Source organism: Coloeus monedula (genome assembly GCF_965178545.1).
Source record: "Coloeus monedula genome assembly, chromosome: 2".
In the NCBI taxonomy this organism is placed as follows: domain Eukaryota; kingdom Metazoa; phylum Chordata; class Aves; order Passeriformes; family Corvidae; genus Coloeus; species Coloeus monedula.
The window spans coordinates 36,398,967-36,414,007 of record NC_138782.1 but is presented as its reverse complement, the minus strand read 5'-3'; the positions used below and the strand labels follow the sequence as shown (position 1 = coordinate 36,414,007).

General features: G+C 45.2%; 1 protein-coding gene across 1 annotated transcript in view; it reads right to left on the bottom strand.

Moving 5' to 3' along the window:
• The window catches only part of KIF26B (kinesin family member 26B), a gene marked incomplete at both ends in the record, with an annotated part of 277,666 nt that extends 277,600 nt beyond the window's left edge, over positions 1 to 66 (bottom strand). Inside the window, one exon of the mRNA XM_082276851.1 lies at positions 4 to 66. Coding sequence (XP_082132977.1) covers positions 4 to 66 — 63 coding nt within the window. The remainder of the gene's footprint in view (positions 1 to 3) is intronic.
• Between the last annotated feature and the right edge of the window lie 14,975 nt (positions 67 to 15,041).

Sequence of the window (15,041 nt, the reverse complement as noted above, 5' to 3'; positions counted from 1 at the left end):
TACCCCATATTTTCTGCTCCGCGCCGTGACCGCAATCCTCTCCTTATTTCCAGCCACTGAATTCATGGTGGCTTCGCAGGGCGGCGGGAGAATTTCCTAGAGGTTTCCCAGCCCGCATCCGAAGGGAATAGCCGGTCCCGGGAAGTCCCCCGTGGAGCGGGCAGGCTTGCTCCCTCCGCCGCCTCCGACGGGATCGCTCAGCCCCGAGACACCCGTCAGTTCTCGGGAAAACGCTTGGGGCTGGCGTTCTCTCCCGGTCGGTTTTCCTTCATTGTCTCCCCTCTCATTCCCTTACAACCCTTGTTTTCACAGAAACAGCAACATCCAAATCAGGAGCGATCCCCCCGATAGGCAGCACAGCTCTCATCCGCAAGTGAGGTGAAGCATCCAAGGTAGTCTGGGGAAGGCGAAAGAAGGAGCGGGATCCGCGCTCTCCCAAGCAGAGGCGCTTTCTGCCTCCGCAACAGCGGCAACTTGTTCCCTTCACCAAGGTTTGTAACTGAGTTAAAAGAAATCCTCCAAAAATATCGGGATCCAGGCTCTGGGAGGAGCCTCCGCGCCCCTTGCAGCCAATATCCTCCTGCCCATTTGTGCCTGACAGTTTTGCAAGGGAGGGAAGGGAAGACCCGGGCTGCGGAGCCCCGTGCGCTCCCCGGTCAGCGGCGGAGCTGCAGGGCTGGCGGCGCCGGAGGCTGCCAGTAGACTGCCAGAGCCTCACCGCTGCTCTGCGCGATGCCTCGGCTGCCGGGAGGGTCCATTTTATTTTGCAGTATTTCTTGATTGACGTCTGTGATTTCCCCCCGTTCTTGAAAAGGGCGGGTGGGTGCGAGGAGGGGGGAGAACCTTGTTGCTTCCACCGCACTTATTGGTTAGTTGCCTCTATTCAGGCTTTAATGAACATGATTTCACAAGTGTTCCCAATCTTCCCTAAATAACTAGGAAAGAAAAGCAAGCTGTATTTATGACCGTCACTGGCATCTCTTTTTCATGTTGTAATTTTACGTGTATTAATTTAACTTGCAGTCAAGGGCATAATAAATTGATCTCTTAACAATGAAATTCTACAGACTTGTGTCCCTGTTAATTTTTCCTTTCTAATTATGATTTCAGTTTGTTGATCATGTGTACCTGTTACCTATCCTTTTTTATTTCAAATCCTGTAGCATCTCTAATAAATCTTCCCCCTCAAAATGAGTTGCTAATTTTCTCAGAAATTGAGGCAATAAAGAGCTAAATGCCAGATCCCCTGATAGGATCATAACATTGATAGGTTCTGCAACTGAGAGGGCAGAACACACGGGGGACTTGCATCCACCTTTCCAACCTCCTATTGTTACTTCCATATAAATGCATCCTTCCAGCATCCCTAATGTACCTGGGCCACAACAGCTGTGAGGAAACAAAACCAGCCTGCTGCATCGCTGAGCAAGGAATCTCCCAGTGCTTGTATGTCTTTACAGATACTCTACCAGTAGTAAAGATGTGTAAAATGCTCTGCTGTGATTTAACTTCACTATGTCGTCACCCTGAGAGTGGAACAGCCATTCCTGATGTGGTTAGGAAAGCTTTAATCTAAAGCTGACACAAGTGATGCCATCCAAGATAGCCAGGCTACATCGGCAGTGCCTTGTGCATTTACATAGTGACCCCCAAAAGATGCACGAGCGGGCAAACAAAGGATGTGCACCCCAGCTGCTGTGGCATGTGAAAGGGTTTCACATAAATCCGCATGCGGAGATCCCGTGGTTTGTTCCGTAGGCAGACGTGAGAGGGATGACAAGGTAAGGCAGGGAAATGCCGTGCGAGCCCACAGCAGCACAGAGCTGTACAGCCTCCCCTGGCCCCGCGGCGCTGACTGGGGACCGCTTACACTGCGGTGTAGAGCTGCTCGTTCTCTGGGCTCAGCCGTTCTGGTGCCGAGCTGGCAGATTTCCTTTGTTTTTCGGCAGACCTTGAATTCCCCAGCTGCCCGCTCTGCCTGCCTAACCCCGTCCGCTCCGCGGACCGTAGCCCCGGGCGCAGCGCCGTGCTGCCGCCAGCGCCGCGGGCAGGGGCGCGCCGACCCCTCCCGACCCGCACGCCCGGGACGCCCAGCTCCGCCGGCACCGCGCCCGCCGCCTCCCGCCACAGAGCCAGGGGCCGGGGCGGCAGCGGCCGGCGGGGCAGGGGCGCACGGCGGCTCCGAGGTCCCCGGCAGCCGGGCGGGAGGAGCGCGGGAGACGGGCACGGTCCCTCGGGAGGCGAGGCGAGGCTCCCCGGCTGCGGCGGCAGGACCCGGGCTCCGGACGGTGCCGCCCGCCGAGTGCCGGAGCGCCGGGGCTGAGGCGGCCGGGCGGGGGCGCGGCCCCGCGGCGTTGGCGGGCGGCGCGCGCCCTCTGCCGGCAGCGCGGGAGGAGCGCGGGAGGGGCGGCCGGCACCGGGCCGGGACGGAGCGCGGCGCTGCCCCTGCTCCCGGGCACCCCGCCCGCCGCGGCTCCTCCGGGCGCGGCCGCCAAGGGCTGCGCCGCTTCCCGGGCGGAACTCCTCCCAGGGCTTTTAGAGCCCGGCTGTGTGAGGGCTCCAGCATCATCCCAAACGAGATGGTTTCGCACTCACGGCTTCGGGAGGGTGCCTCCCAGCAGCGCGGCTGAAGAGGTGCTGGAGCAGATGGAGTAGCCCAGCAGAACAAAAACAGATGCCATCCACGTGGCGGCTTCTTGAGGAGGATGGCTTTCTTGGTCTTTAGCTCATGGCTCAGTTTGATTTGAGGCTGAGAAGTAAGGTCATTAGTGGTGAGAAGGCTGAACACCTCCAGCCAGGAAATGAGGACCTCAGGACACGGTGAAATTGAGCTTTGAGCCTGAAGAGTCTCAGTAGCACATTTGCATTTCCTCATGTCTCAGGTTTGCGGCAACTGTTAAGAAGGTGCATTTGGAGAGCACCTCTCACAGCCTGCAGGTTTGCAACTTTGTTGGTCAATAGCCCTGTTGCTGTTGGATCAGCTCTCCCTCCTGACCAGTGTCAGTATTTACTGGCATTTTGGTTACTCAAGAAAGATTTTATTGAAGTGTGAACAATTTTGGGAGCTGAGAGATATTCCAAATTTTCTAGTTTGAGGTATTTTGTTGGTAAAATCTTTTCTGTTCTTGTTATTTTGTGCTGGACAAAGCATAGGACACAATAGTACCTCTGCTCTGCTAAGAACCCTTTCTCTGGGTTAACAATTTTCTCTCTGAGAAGCATTGAGGTATGGCTTTCTCCCTCTCTTTAGGCTCTCTAATGTGGAATTTGGTTTGGTTTCCTCTTACAAAAACCTTACACTCCATATGTCACTAATGAAAGATGATTAGCAGAATCACCAAATGCCAATGGTAGCAGCTCCACAGCTCTCAAGTTTACACATTTCTTCTGTCTTTGTACCCAGTAGTCATGGGAATCTGCCTTAACATTAGTCCTGGTAAATCATTTATGCTAGCAGTTCAGAAGTTGGACTGATTGTTGTTCTTAATTTGAGACAGAGCTGAAAAAATGGGGCTATTCAGACATTTATAAGTAAGTGGACAAGAGCCAAAGCCCTTGGATGCAGGTTTAAGCCTCAGAGGTTCAAGCTAAAGCTGGTCTCAAAGCATTGTGGCTGGATTTTGATTTCAATCTAGGTATGACACATCTGTGGACTGTTATGACCCGTCTTTTAGCAAGTATAAAACCTTCCAGTTTCTCCATCGCACTGCAGTGTGTTTGCTATGGTGTACTATCCCTCTGCTGCCTTCAGTGGATTTCTTCTGAGTATTTCTCAGTGTGAGTGCAATTAAATCTGACCTAGAAGTTCAACTTCATCACTCAAATCTGAGATGCTGGCACAAGCCCAGTTCTTATCCATAAACAGGAGTTTATAAGAGCTGGAAATGTTGGCTGCATCAAAGAAGTGCTTTGAGGTATTCACATTTATAATAAATTTCAGGATAAAAAAGGTGACAGCAACTGTAACTTGAAGAGTCATCGCTGCCTGCACAGAAGCTTTGTTTCCAGGTTTGGTGCTAATAAGTCTCAGTATCAGGTTTTACTTACAATTTTAAAAAGCTTCCTTGGGGAGATTTGAAATGCATGACAGCTCCGATACTTGCTTAAAGCTGCATATTAATGAGCTGGAGTCCATTGGGGGACAGTGAGGAAATTGAAGGCATTTGTAGTAATACTGACAAAGAATTAATTGTAAAGGTAGAAATAGCTAATTATTAAGAGCTATAAATAAAATCACCAGAACTTTCTCAGTTTGACATATTTTTTTCTCTAAAACCATTCCAGTTCTTGCTCTCTTCCCCTTGCCAAACTATAGGACCTTTTCAGTAAAAAGCTCTGGCACATCAAACACATTTAGTCCCTTATCCTTTCATATAGCCCACTCATGAGCAGAAGCAGACATAGCCACAGTCTGAGTATTCTGCCAGGCTTATGAATAGATGCAGTACAGGAGGAAATCAGCTGTATGGACCGAATTTGTTCTTCTGGTGCTGTAGGTAATGTTCCTTCCATAGTATCTGGGCCATACTATGTGTCTGTAGGGTGTTTTCCTACTTGCTCTTGACAATTGTTGAGCATGACATCATGGAGAATAAGGCTGGGCATTTCCTCTGTATGAGCTGGCTGCTGGGGTGTTTGCTATGCCACCATTTCTAAATCAGTGCCAAGATTTACCTTGTGTGTCAGGGTAAAAGTAGACTGACACTGGAAAATAAGTACTTCCCAGTCACTGCTACAATCTCTAGTTCCAGGTGGTGTATCATATATGGGGAACCCTCCAGTTTGTCCTTATTACAGCTTCTGCTTCTTGCTGTTACCAGCAGACCCGAATCAGTCCACTTTGAGTATGCTTTTTCCTACTGCAAACAACACCAGGGTTTTCCTGTCCTCCTGACAGGGCTACATCTCCCTGTTTGCTTAGTGTAGTCCTTTTGCCTCAGGGGCATTGCACAGATGTTTAGCCTGTAGTCTCCTAGCTCCACTGAGAGCCTCCTTGAAGATCTCCATAAAATAAAAGGAAGACACTTGTGTTCAAATTCGCACAAAGAGTCTCATTCTGTTGCAAACTAGTTGTCTTTAAAATTCACCTGTGCTTAATACCAGAAGCAATCTGTTTTCCACGAAGGACTGTCTATTTGGATTCATTTTGAATGGAATTTTTTTCTATATTTCAAAACTAAAATATTTCATAGATTTTTTAGAAACTGCTGTCATAGTTTCTGCCACACGGTCCTGCCTCCTCCCATAAATCTTTATGTTCTCAGTAAAAATCAATGTCTACTTATTAATAAAATATTGATGTGTTTTTCATAAGTAATAAAGGATACAGTTTCATGCACATACATATACTCGTGGAGCAGGGTTGCATGGAGAAATTTACAGTCATTTTATGCAGTGGGATGCATTGCAATGACAGGTCTGCAGCCAATTTTGGTTAAGTTCATAAATTCAAATACTGAAATTTGACAGAATCCCATTTTCTCTTTCTCAGGCACAATAAGTGTTCATTGCAACTCCAGAACTAAAGCCTGAAAAATTGGGAGTACCTGTGAATCCCAAAGCACCAAGTCCTAGCAATGCAGATATTACATAGAACAGCAACAGAGCAAAAACTCATTGGAGTAACGACAGCCAGTCACAGGCTCTAATGAAGAAAGATACAGGCTGCTTCTTGTCTAGAAACCTTGCTTGCCTCTGTGGGCCTCCTGAATTGCCAGGAATTGGCTCTGGAACACTGCTAGCAATTTTCCCTGAGCACAGAGACATGGCTGAAGATATTAGAGGGCAAAGGATTTTTTTTAAATGTTCTTCAGAGAACCTCCTATCTACCAAGGAGAAACATGTCTTCCAAAAGAATTATTCTCAATAAACATCTTTGGGTAGAAAAGGGGAGAAGATGGTATTAGTGGTATTAGCAAATAACAGCATTAATAGGAGGAATATAGGTCAGCATGTGCCAAAGTTAGAAAGCAGGCAAAGTGGCTGATGGAGGGTAGCAAGTGCCAAAGCAGCGTGTGTGCCTGCTTCGCCCTGGGAGCCAGGGACACACTGCAGATGGTGTGGAAGGGGGTAAGCAGCCATAGCACAACAAAGTGAACAGGCAGCCCTGAGAAACAAACAACAAAGCATTTATATCATCACACTTTTATGCTGCATCCTTTCTTGTTGCAGGAGTAATTTATAGCAGGACAGATCAGCAACAGAGCTGGCATCACAGGCACTAGCGTATCATAGCCTTCAATGTGCAAATGCCTTAAATGAAAGATGATATAGAAGGCAGCAGGCATTTCTTTCCTGCCCCTCAGCTCACCTGAGGTGAACTAATTCAACTCAGTGCTCAAGCAAAAGAGAATTGCATTCATGATAAGCTGCATCAGAGGTCTCATGACAGTATGATCCTGAGATTTTTATAACAGTAGGCACTCCAGACCTCAGAGCATCTGTTTCATCCGAAACTCTTTTTCGGCTCCTCTTCAAACATTTCACACACTTCTTTTATCCCCAGTTTAGGGTTAAAAGTGAACCCTAGAGCATGCAGATTCCCAAAAAAATTTATTGTTCCATTTTTCTCTTTGCTGTAGATCATTCCACACTAATTATACTCTTTATGAAGCAACTGCAGAGGGCTGATGACTGGCTTATCTGCCTGCCATTTCCCTCAAACCTCTTTGTCATCTGCCTCTAGTTTGCCTTGAAAGACACAGTTTGGTCCCTGTATCCCTCTCTTCATCAGCTCACTTGCAGCTAAGGAGGCAGAGCCATGGCTAGATCTTTCATGTCCTGTGGATGCAGATCAGTGGCTGAGAAAGGTACAGAGCCACTCTCTTTGCCCTTCCCTGTCTACTGCAATGAGTTTTTCTCCAGTGTATTCTGCTCTCCTGCTCTGACTGCATGAGTAACCCAGAGGAGAAGTCCAGGAGGATTCATGACTGGACCCAGATTACTTCAGTTTCTGTGTCTGCCCATCACGGGGTGTTCAGACTTGGCAGCACAGCTCTGGAGAGCAGGGCATGAGTAAGGCATACCTGTTCCTCAGAGAGTCGCCTTGAAGCCAGTGCTCCAGGTGAGCACAGTTTGCTGTGTACAGGAACTTCTTTCAGGTTTAAACAAAAGAGCAGGCTTATCACTGAATACAGACATCAGTGTGAGGGAGCTGACACCAACAGCCTGTCTGTGTGCCCAGGCAGGCTGGGGTAAAGTATTCCTGCCCAGATTCAGGGCAGGAATACTCAGAGCTTTATGGATGCTTTTGTCTGTGGCCCCAAGCTGTGCTCCCTGGAAGCAACAGAAGCACGGGGCAGCTGTGCTCAGCAGCATGTCCCCACCTGCTGCATTTTGATGTGGCTCTTTTCTGATCCATAACTATTCTGTCAAACACCATGACAGAGGGAAAACAGTCCCATGCCTAGGCAGCTAGCAACACAAACACATCTTCAGCGGTGGACTGGCAGAAACTGATGGGCATTTCTTCCTACTGCTGGAAAGCTTTGGCAGAGTCGAATGCATTACCCCAAACGCTGAATTACCAAATTCAGCAGAACTAGGTCTTCCCTTCTTTAGAGAGAGTTTGTCTGCTTGTGAAAGTTTTACCAGTTCGACATAAATGGAAGTTCAAATTCCCTTAATGAAGTCAGCATGACATTCTTGATGGTTATTTGTTTGAATTTAAATCTCCTTTTACTAGCTACACCCATTTAGTTTGTACCCATGTGAGCAGGTGCAAGTTGAACTGGAGAGCACCAGCTTTATGCTCAGACATAAAGCTGCATCCGTTTGAAAAAGCCAATTTAATCTTACATCCTGTCATTGTTTAACTCCAGCCAACAATCCACCACCCCACAGCCACTCACTCACTCCCCACCAGCAGGATAGGGAAGAGAACTGGAAAGGTAAATGTGAGACAACCCATGGGTTGAGATAAGAACAGTTTAATAATTGTAATAATGAAATAAAATAAAACAATAATACAAAATTGTAATGAAAATAACAAAGCAAAAAACCTCTTAGTCTGCCTGCACTGCTCCTCACTGCCTTTTCCCCAGACCCATCAAGATGTCTCTTTATGAATAGACAAGGCTCCAGAGTATTTATAATCACCTGTATTTTAATTTGGTTGTTTAGTCTTGTCCATACTAAAGAAATGTTCACCCATGCAATTAGCATAATTGAGCATTTTAACCACTGCTAGCCTCACCACTGTATCCATTGCATGATGCCTGATCTGCAATAATGCAACATCAATTTACAGTAATGAATTTGATCCAAATGTGCTAGTACAGGCTGGGGGTGAGGGCCTGGAAGTGGCCAGTGCTGTAAGAGACTCACAACGACATTCTGAGACCAAGGAGTTTCGGGAAGCTGTCAGGCATGCGATAGAAAAATGTGGTGGCCTGCAGTGGCAGCTGAGGCTGGCCCTATCTGAAAGTATGAACCAATATTCTGGGATGAACATTGCTAAGTGAGGCCACTTGTTGATAATTTTAATGTTTACTGAGAAGCCGTGGGTGCCAGTATGTTCACACAGTTACATCTCTAATGAGACTGCAAACTGAAGCATGCCTTTGGCCCAAAAGAGCTGGAATCTGTGCCCTGGAACTGGCAAATCTCCATGTTTGTGAATGTGCTCAGAAGCCATTCCGTACTGCTGGGAGAAGCCAGGGCTTTGTTGTCCACTAACGGGAACAGAGTGTGGATGGGGAGGCAGCCTGAGGACAGAGACTGGTGATTTTGTGTTATCTGTGTTCTTGTTGGCAGTGGGAGGCTGGTGTTTGCTCCCATGTTATTTACATTTTAGCCTGTGCAAGGATCGTCTTTTCTAGGTGGAACAGATATTGCAAGCCTGGGACGTGTGTTCTTCTATGTCTACATACAAATAAATAAATGAACCAGTACCATTGAGTGGAAGATCTCAAGAGAAATGGAGTGTTTCTGTAGCATGCTAGGCCTGCTTAAAGCAAAATGAAGTGGACCGATTCTGACTTTTTTCCTAGGAAAAGCTGCACTCTGCCTCAGGGTGGTGATGACAGTTGATGTAAGGATCACCTGCTAGAGAGGAATTTGTGTACGGTTGTATCATTCGGAGAATCTTTATTTTATTTTACTTGGGCTTCAAGATTATGTATTTATCATAGCGAAAACATTTTTGTAGCTATAAAGTATGGAGAAAGCTCTAGAGGGACCTGTAAGAATATTGTCAAAATTTCTGAAGCTGAAATTCTCCTATCAGATGCCACACAGCACTTGGAGAACCTGTGTGGAGATAGATCCTATCCTGTCAGTCACCCTCAATTTCACTTGTAAAGGTTGATGTCTCATGAAGATGGTTCTCAGACTTACCTGGAAAGCAAACATCTTTTTCTAACAAGTGTAGATGACTGGCAAGTACAGACCATGCAGGAATGCGGATCACGGAGCCCAGATTAATGAGTAATTGAAAGACTGTTCTGCAAAAATGGAAACCATTTCTAATCTGTGAATGTAGCAGTGCGTGGCTGATCTACAGATTTCTGTAAGTAGCAGGCATCCAAAGCATGCAGCTGATGCCACCAGAATCCCTGCGGAATGAGGCATTCTCTCCAGGAGGAGGAAGATGGCAGTCAAAGTATGCTCTTGCATATGAACTTTTGACCCATCCAAGTACTGTTGAAGAAGGCACAGCTCACTCCCCAGACTTCCAATGTAGGAAATAATGATGTTCTTTGGATGCATCGGTGTGAGGACAGGTAGGGGAAGATGAGAAAGCAGTTTGGCACTGTTGGTTCCCTAGTGGCATGTGTCTGGCACATTCTAAGAATCAAGACAGGCAAAGAGAACTCAAAGGAAATACTATGGGTTTCAGGTTTTAGGGCAATGAGAGAGAGATCTACACAATACCATAAAATCAGGTAAGTTAACCATGCTCCCCTGTTTGCCTTCAATAAACTGCCCTAGCAAGGCACAGACTTTACAATGACCCATTGGTTTAGGCTCCCAGCTAAACATCTTGTGGCTCCTGCAATTTGCTCTTGTCACATTGATGTCGGTTAGACATACAGCAGCTGAAATGGTATAGATACTTGTCCTCTATTCCAAAATATACAGGTCTCTTTAGCAACAGCCTAAATCTGCATTCAACAGCACAGGCATTAATGGGCCAGAAAGTACTTAATTGTACAAACCAGACTCAGCACCTGTAGCTCAGTTATACACGCTTTTCAAAGAGACCGATTTCTTCTCAACCTACAGTGACCCCAATATACGGGGATGTAACCAGCTGACTTCAGATCTGTATGAAAATAGAGTCTATTATGGGAACACAGAAGACAGAGCTTGCTAACTATAATCACATTAACTGTGAGTCCCTTTGATAAAGACCTGGGAGATGGGAATTTTGAGACCCCTTCCTGACATCTCCAGAGGCACCTCTGTACATCTTTATAAAGTAAATACCCTCAGTGTGACGGGTAAAGATGATGAAAATCTTACCATCTCTATGAGATGAACACTTAGTGGATGGTAAAGCTGGACCTTTATGGAGGGTTGTGGGAGATTAATGATGTTATTGGTAACATCATTGTAGTAACACAGTAATGAATGTGGAGAGTTTAGTTTATTTTTACAATCCTAAGTAAGAGGATTGTTACTTTCTGCAACCTGGCTTGTTATTAATGTCATTTCTTTGACATGGGGCAGTAATGAGACAGTGCAAGGTTTCCTCCCCAGGTGGGGAACAGCTGTTCAGAGGAACACTCACTGATCAGCAGGGACTGAAGACAGCCATTTCTGAACAAATTTATTTAATCCAGCTACTACCTGAAAAATTCCTGGCAAACAGAATCTTATCTGTTGTTCCTTAACAAATATTGTAAGGCTTAAAGATTTCATCAACAAAGCAGAAGTTTAGTGCAGAACTTAACCTTACAGTGTATATCTGGTGCAGATCATAACAAAAGGAAAGTGAACTTACTGGTCTGAGCTGGATGCACATGAGTGCTGAACAAACAGAAGGTAATGCCAATAGAGAAAGGGGAAGAATGTTCCTCTTTTGCCATTTTTATTGTCCTTGTTATGAGTTTTTATTGAAAGGTAAGTTACAGAGTTGAATTTTAGCAGTGATGAATGCATTGTTTCTTCTGTTGCTCCCTGAACTTTATTCATTAACTGATGCAGAGAGCTGGTCTTTTCCCCACGATTATTTACTTGCAGTTTCTGTCCCTCATGGACCTCACTGAGTACAGAAATAAGAGCCATATTTGAACAGCACTAATACAAATTTGGCTCCTAATAAGGGACAGTACAATACATATTAAATACGAGTCAGAAAGGCATGCTGTAGTCTTCCAGATTCACTTACATTTAGATGGCTTTTATTGTTTTTGAAGCTATTGACAGAAGTGAGGAAGGCAGATCATTTCTTGTTTAAGTGAAAACTGAGAGTGGCTTTGTCCAAAAGCTTCTAAAACCATTTTCATAAATGCAAATATGTGACAACTGTAGAAAAGATATGACAAAGTCTTTGCATGAAATAGTTTCCCATAGATGCCGGTAAGAACATATTTTGTTTAAAAATAAAACCTCTTGGTACTACAAGCATCCCTGGGGAAGGAAGTACATGTAATTTTGCCTCTGAATGTTCTCCAGTCATCATTTCTTCTTCTCTTTTCTGAATTTTATTGAAGATGCATTCCTTTTACTGAGGTTTCCATAGTTATTGATCTGAAGTTTTCATATTAGCCCAGGCAGCCACTCTTTCACTGTGAGTCTCTGAATGCAGGTGTTGCTTCTTGTTTCACAGGAACTTAATTTGGCAAAGCCTCATCACCAAATTGGACTTTATTTCCCATCTTGATTTGTGTGGTTTTTTCTCTGAATTCAAATGTTTTTCCTGAGCTCACTTTTTTGTAAGCATATAATAGCACAGGGCATGACTGACAATAGCTATCTTGGGGATGAACATTGTATGTAAAAGGTGTATGGGTTCATACATCTACTTGTAGGTATGTACAAGATGTACTTGTAGGTTCACATCTACTTGTAGGTCACTTTTTCTAAGTTTATGTCCCAAATGTCTGCACTTTACTGTTCAGCATTTCCCCTTGTGACTGTATCACTGTAAAGCCTTTGCTTCCCCTGTGAGAACAGGCAGGCTGTGAGCAATGAAGTTCAACTTCTGTGTTATCATGAGAAAACAGAACAGACTTTCTCTTCATTTTATAGCTGTATGCTTCCAGCTGACATTGCTTCCTACGGGAGCAGCAGTTTCTGGCTATTGCAGGCCAGCTAACACAGCTTACATACAGAATGTGTTCTTCCACAACTAGGGACTAATTTCTCTGGGTATAAACATTCCTCAGAACATTTAAATGGTTCTTCCTCCCCAGCACTGAGTGCCCAGGTTCTGAAATAAGGATGCTACACAGACAGTTTATGGAGCCTGGGGGATTCCCTTATTGAAATTCTGCCATCACACCCAATAGAAGAGTTATCATTATTCCCTTTTGTCACTGGACCTCTGTTGCTGCCTGTTCCAAGCTTCCCTTCCCCCTCCCCAAGACAAGCCAGGACTTGCCTCTGCCACGTGCTCCGAGCTCCTTTGTTCCAAAGCGTGGGCAAAACCAAATGTAACTCAAACTCTTTAGCAGTGTCTGATTGGCCGCTCACCCCGGGTCCGCCCCCAGTCCTCCCCTTTCCCCTTCTCCAAATAAAAGAAGGACCCAAGAGGGGGCCCATCCTCTAGCTTTGCAATCCTTCTGCGAACATCTTGTCTCTGTTTGAAAGCTTCTAATTGCAGGAATTGGACAACTGAAGGCTGTATTTCTCCCTCTTTGCTTCTGCTGGTGGTATCAGCTTTGCAGCTACCATTTGCCACTTTCAGAGCTACTGAAATGCTGGATTGCCTGTGCTACCTCTCTAGGCTGCCCGAGGCTTTCTAAGGCATTGAACTACAAGCCTAGCCGGTAAAAAGCTGTAAGTATTTCCACAGAACTCTTCTTCTTAGTGGGTATTGCTACATCATCTCTGCCAAACAGAACAGACCCTTGGCAATTAAAAAAGTCCCTACAAAGAGATTCGTCTCTTAGTTTGTTGGGGTTTTTTTAAGCTCTGCACTGTCTGCTACTGTCTCCAGTGTTCATTTAGCTGTTTTGAAGAGTAAGTTCTGGTCACAGATCCTCTACTCCAACTAATCCACTATCTTATGCTGGAGGGGTGGTACATTTTTGAAGAGGAAAACAGAGATATGACCAAAAACCGCATCTCATGTTGTACTACTTTGCCAGAAGATATCGCATCCCTTTGTGGTTTGAAAGATGGAAAATGAAGTTTCAGTCACTTAGATGAGAAAATCCAAATGACACATTTCAACATGCCACTTTTCTTCATGGCTACTCAGTTCTACCCCATTGGAGCCACAAGAGTTTTGTGAGAACATCTTCCCGGAATCCCAACTGCTCCCTGCCAATGGGAAATGAGGAAAAAGGACGAACCTCTTTCTTCACATTGGTGTAGTAAAGCCAATGCTTACATTTTTCAGCAATTTCTTTTACCTCTGTTTCCAGTGCATTTTACAGATGTTTTCACGATATGTACTCTGGTGTGACATCAAAAAGAAACCTGTCTTGGCAAAAGAGCAACAGAGAAAACTCACAGCTTGTTTACATAAATTGTAAAAATCTGTAATTAAATAGCTATAAAAAGAGTAACTGGGTTTACTCTGTGTGTCCCCTGCTTTTCATGATAGATGTTCTTAGACTAAACTGTTGGGGGTTTTCCCCATTTGAGCCTCAGAGGACTACTGTAATAAAAAGGTGAATGAGAGCAGCACTGCATTGTGCCTCCAGATGAGACAAGCAATGAAAACAAACTGCATCCAAACAGCTAAATCTGGGGCTTAAGCCAGCCTCTGTACATCAAATAATAGCTATCCTCAGCAAATAGACACATTTTATAACATTTCCTGGACATCAACAAACTGTGGCTCTGGTAGAGCTCTTGTATTTTCTTTCTCTCTTCTCTTCTCTTCTCTTCTCTTCTCTTCTCTTCTCTTCTCTTCTCTTCTCTTCTCTTCTCTTCTCTTCTCTTCTCTTCTCTTCTCTTCTTTCTTCCCTTCCCTTCCCTTCCCTTCCCTTCCCTTCCCTTCCCTTCCCTTCCCTTCCCTTCCCTTCCCTTCCCTTCCCTTCCCTTCCCTTCCCTTCCCTTCCCTTCCCTTCCCTTCCCTTCCCTTCCCTTCCCTTCCCTTCCCTTCCCTTCCCTTCCCTTCCCTTCCCTTCCCTTCCCTTCCCTTCCCTTCCCTTCCCTTCCCTTCCCTTCCCTTCCCTCCTTGCATTTTGAATGGGTTGAGTCAAGGGCCCTGTATTTAGACTGGTCTTCTTCCCACTCCTAGTTACACAACTTCCTCAGAAAGTTCTCCCCTACTATCTCAGTGATAGTAAACCATTATATTTAGCATAACAATCTATCTCTGCAACTTTGACAAAGCACAAAGAACGAGAGACAGGTTCTCAGTTTTCCATTAAATTTGAGCTGAATTTCAGTGTACCTCTGTGTTTGCGGGAGCTCTGAAGAATGGCATTGCTTCTGAAGGCAACTTAAGACCACATGAAAACTGGCTATGGTGGTTTTTTTTTAGTTTTGTCTCTGCAATATTGAGTGCAACTTCACTACACAGATAGGTGTTCCAACAAAGTTGTCCTTAAAGTTGCATTACTGAGTCTTTCCTGGCTGTGTTACTATGGGTTAAAATTTCAGTCTTTGCTACCAGTTTCCAAATGTACCATAATACATCCCTAGCATTCCTTCATTGTAAAATCCATTGTAATGCATAAAACTTGAATAACTTGCAGATGTGGAAGATCTCAGAGAGCTTCAAATTCTTGTATTATCAGCTCTAAAATCACACCTCTAGAAAACCTTAGAATTCCACTCTGGTTATTTTAATCACTAGGGTGGTATCTAGGGTAAGACATGGCTACACACCATAAGGCAAATCTTGGGACCTGTTCTGCACTAGGGGATGCTGTTATCTTGGCACAAAAAGAGACTGCTGTTGACAGCAAATATTCAAG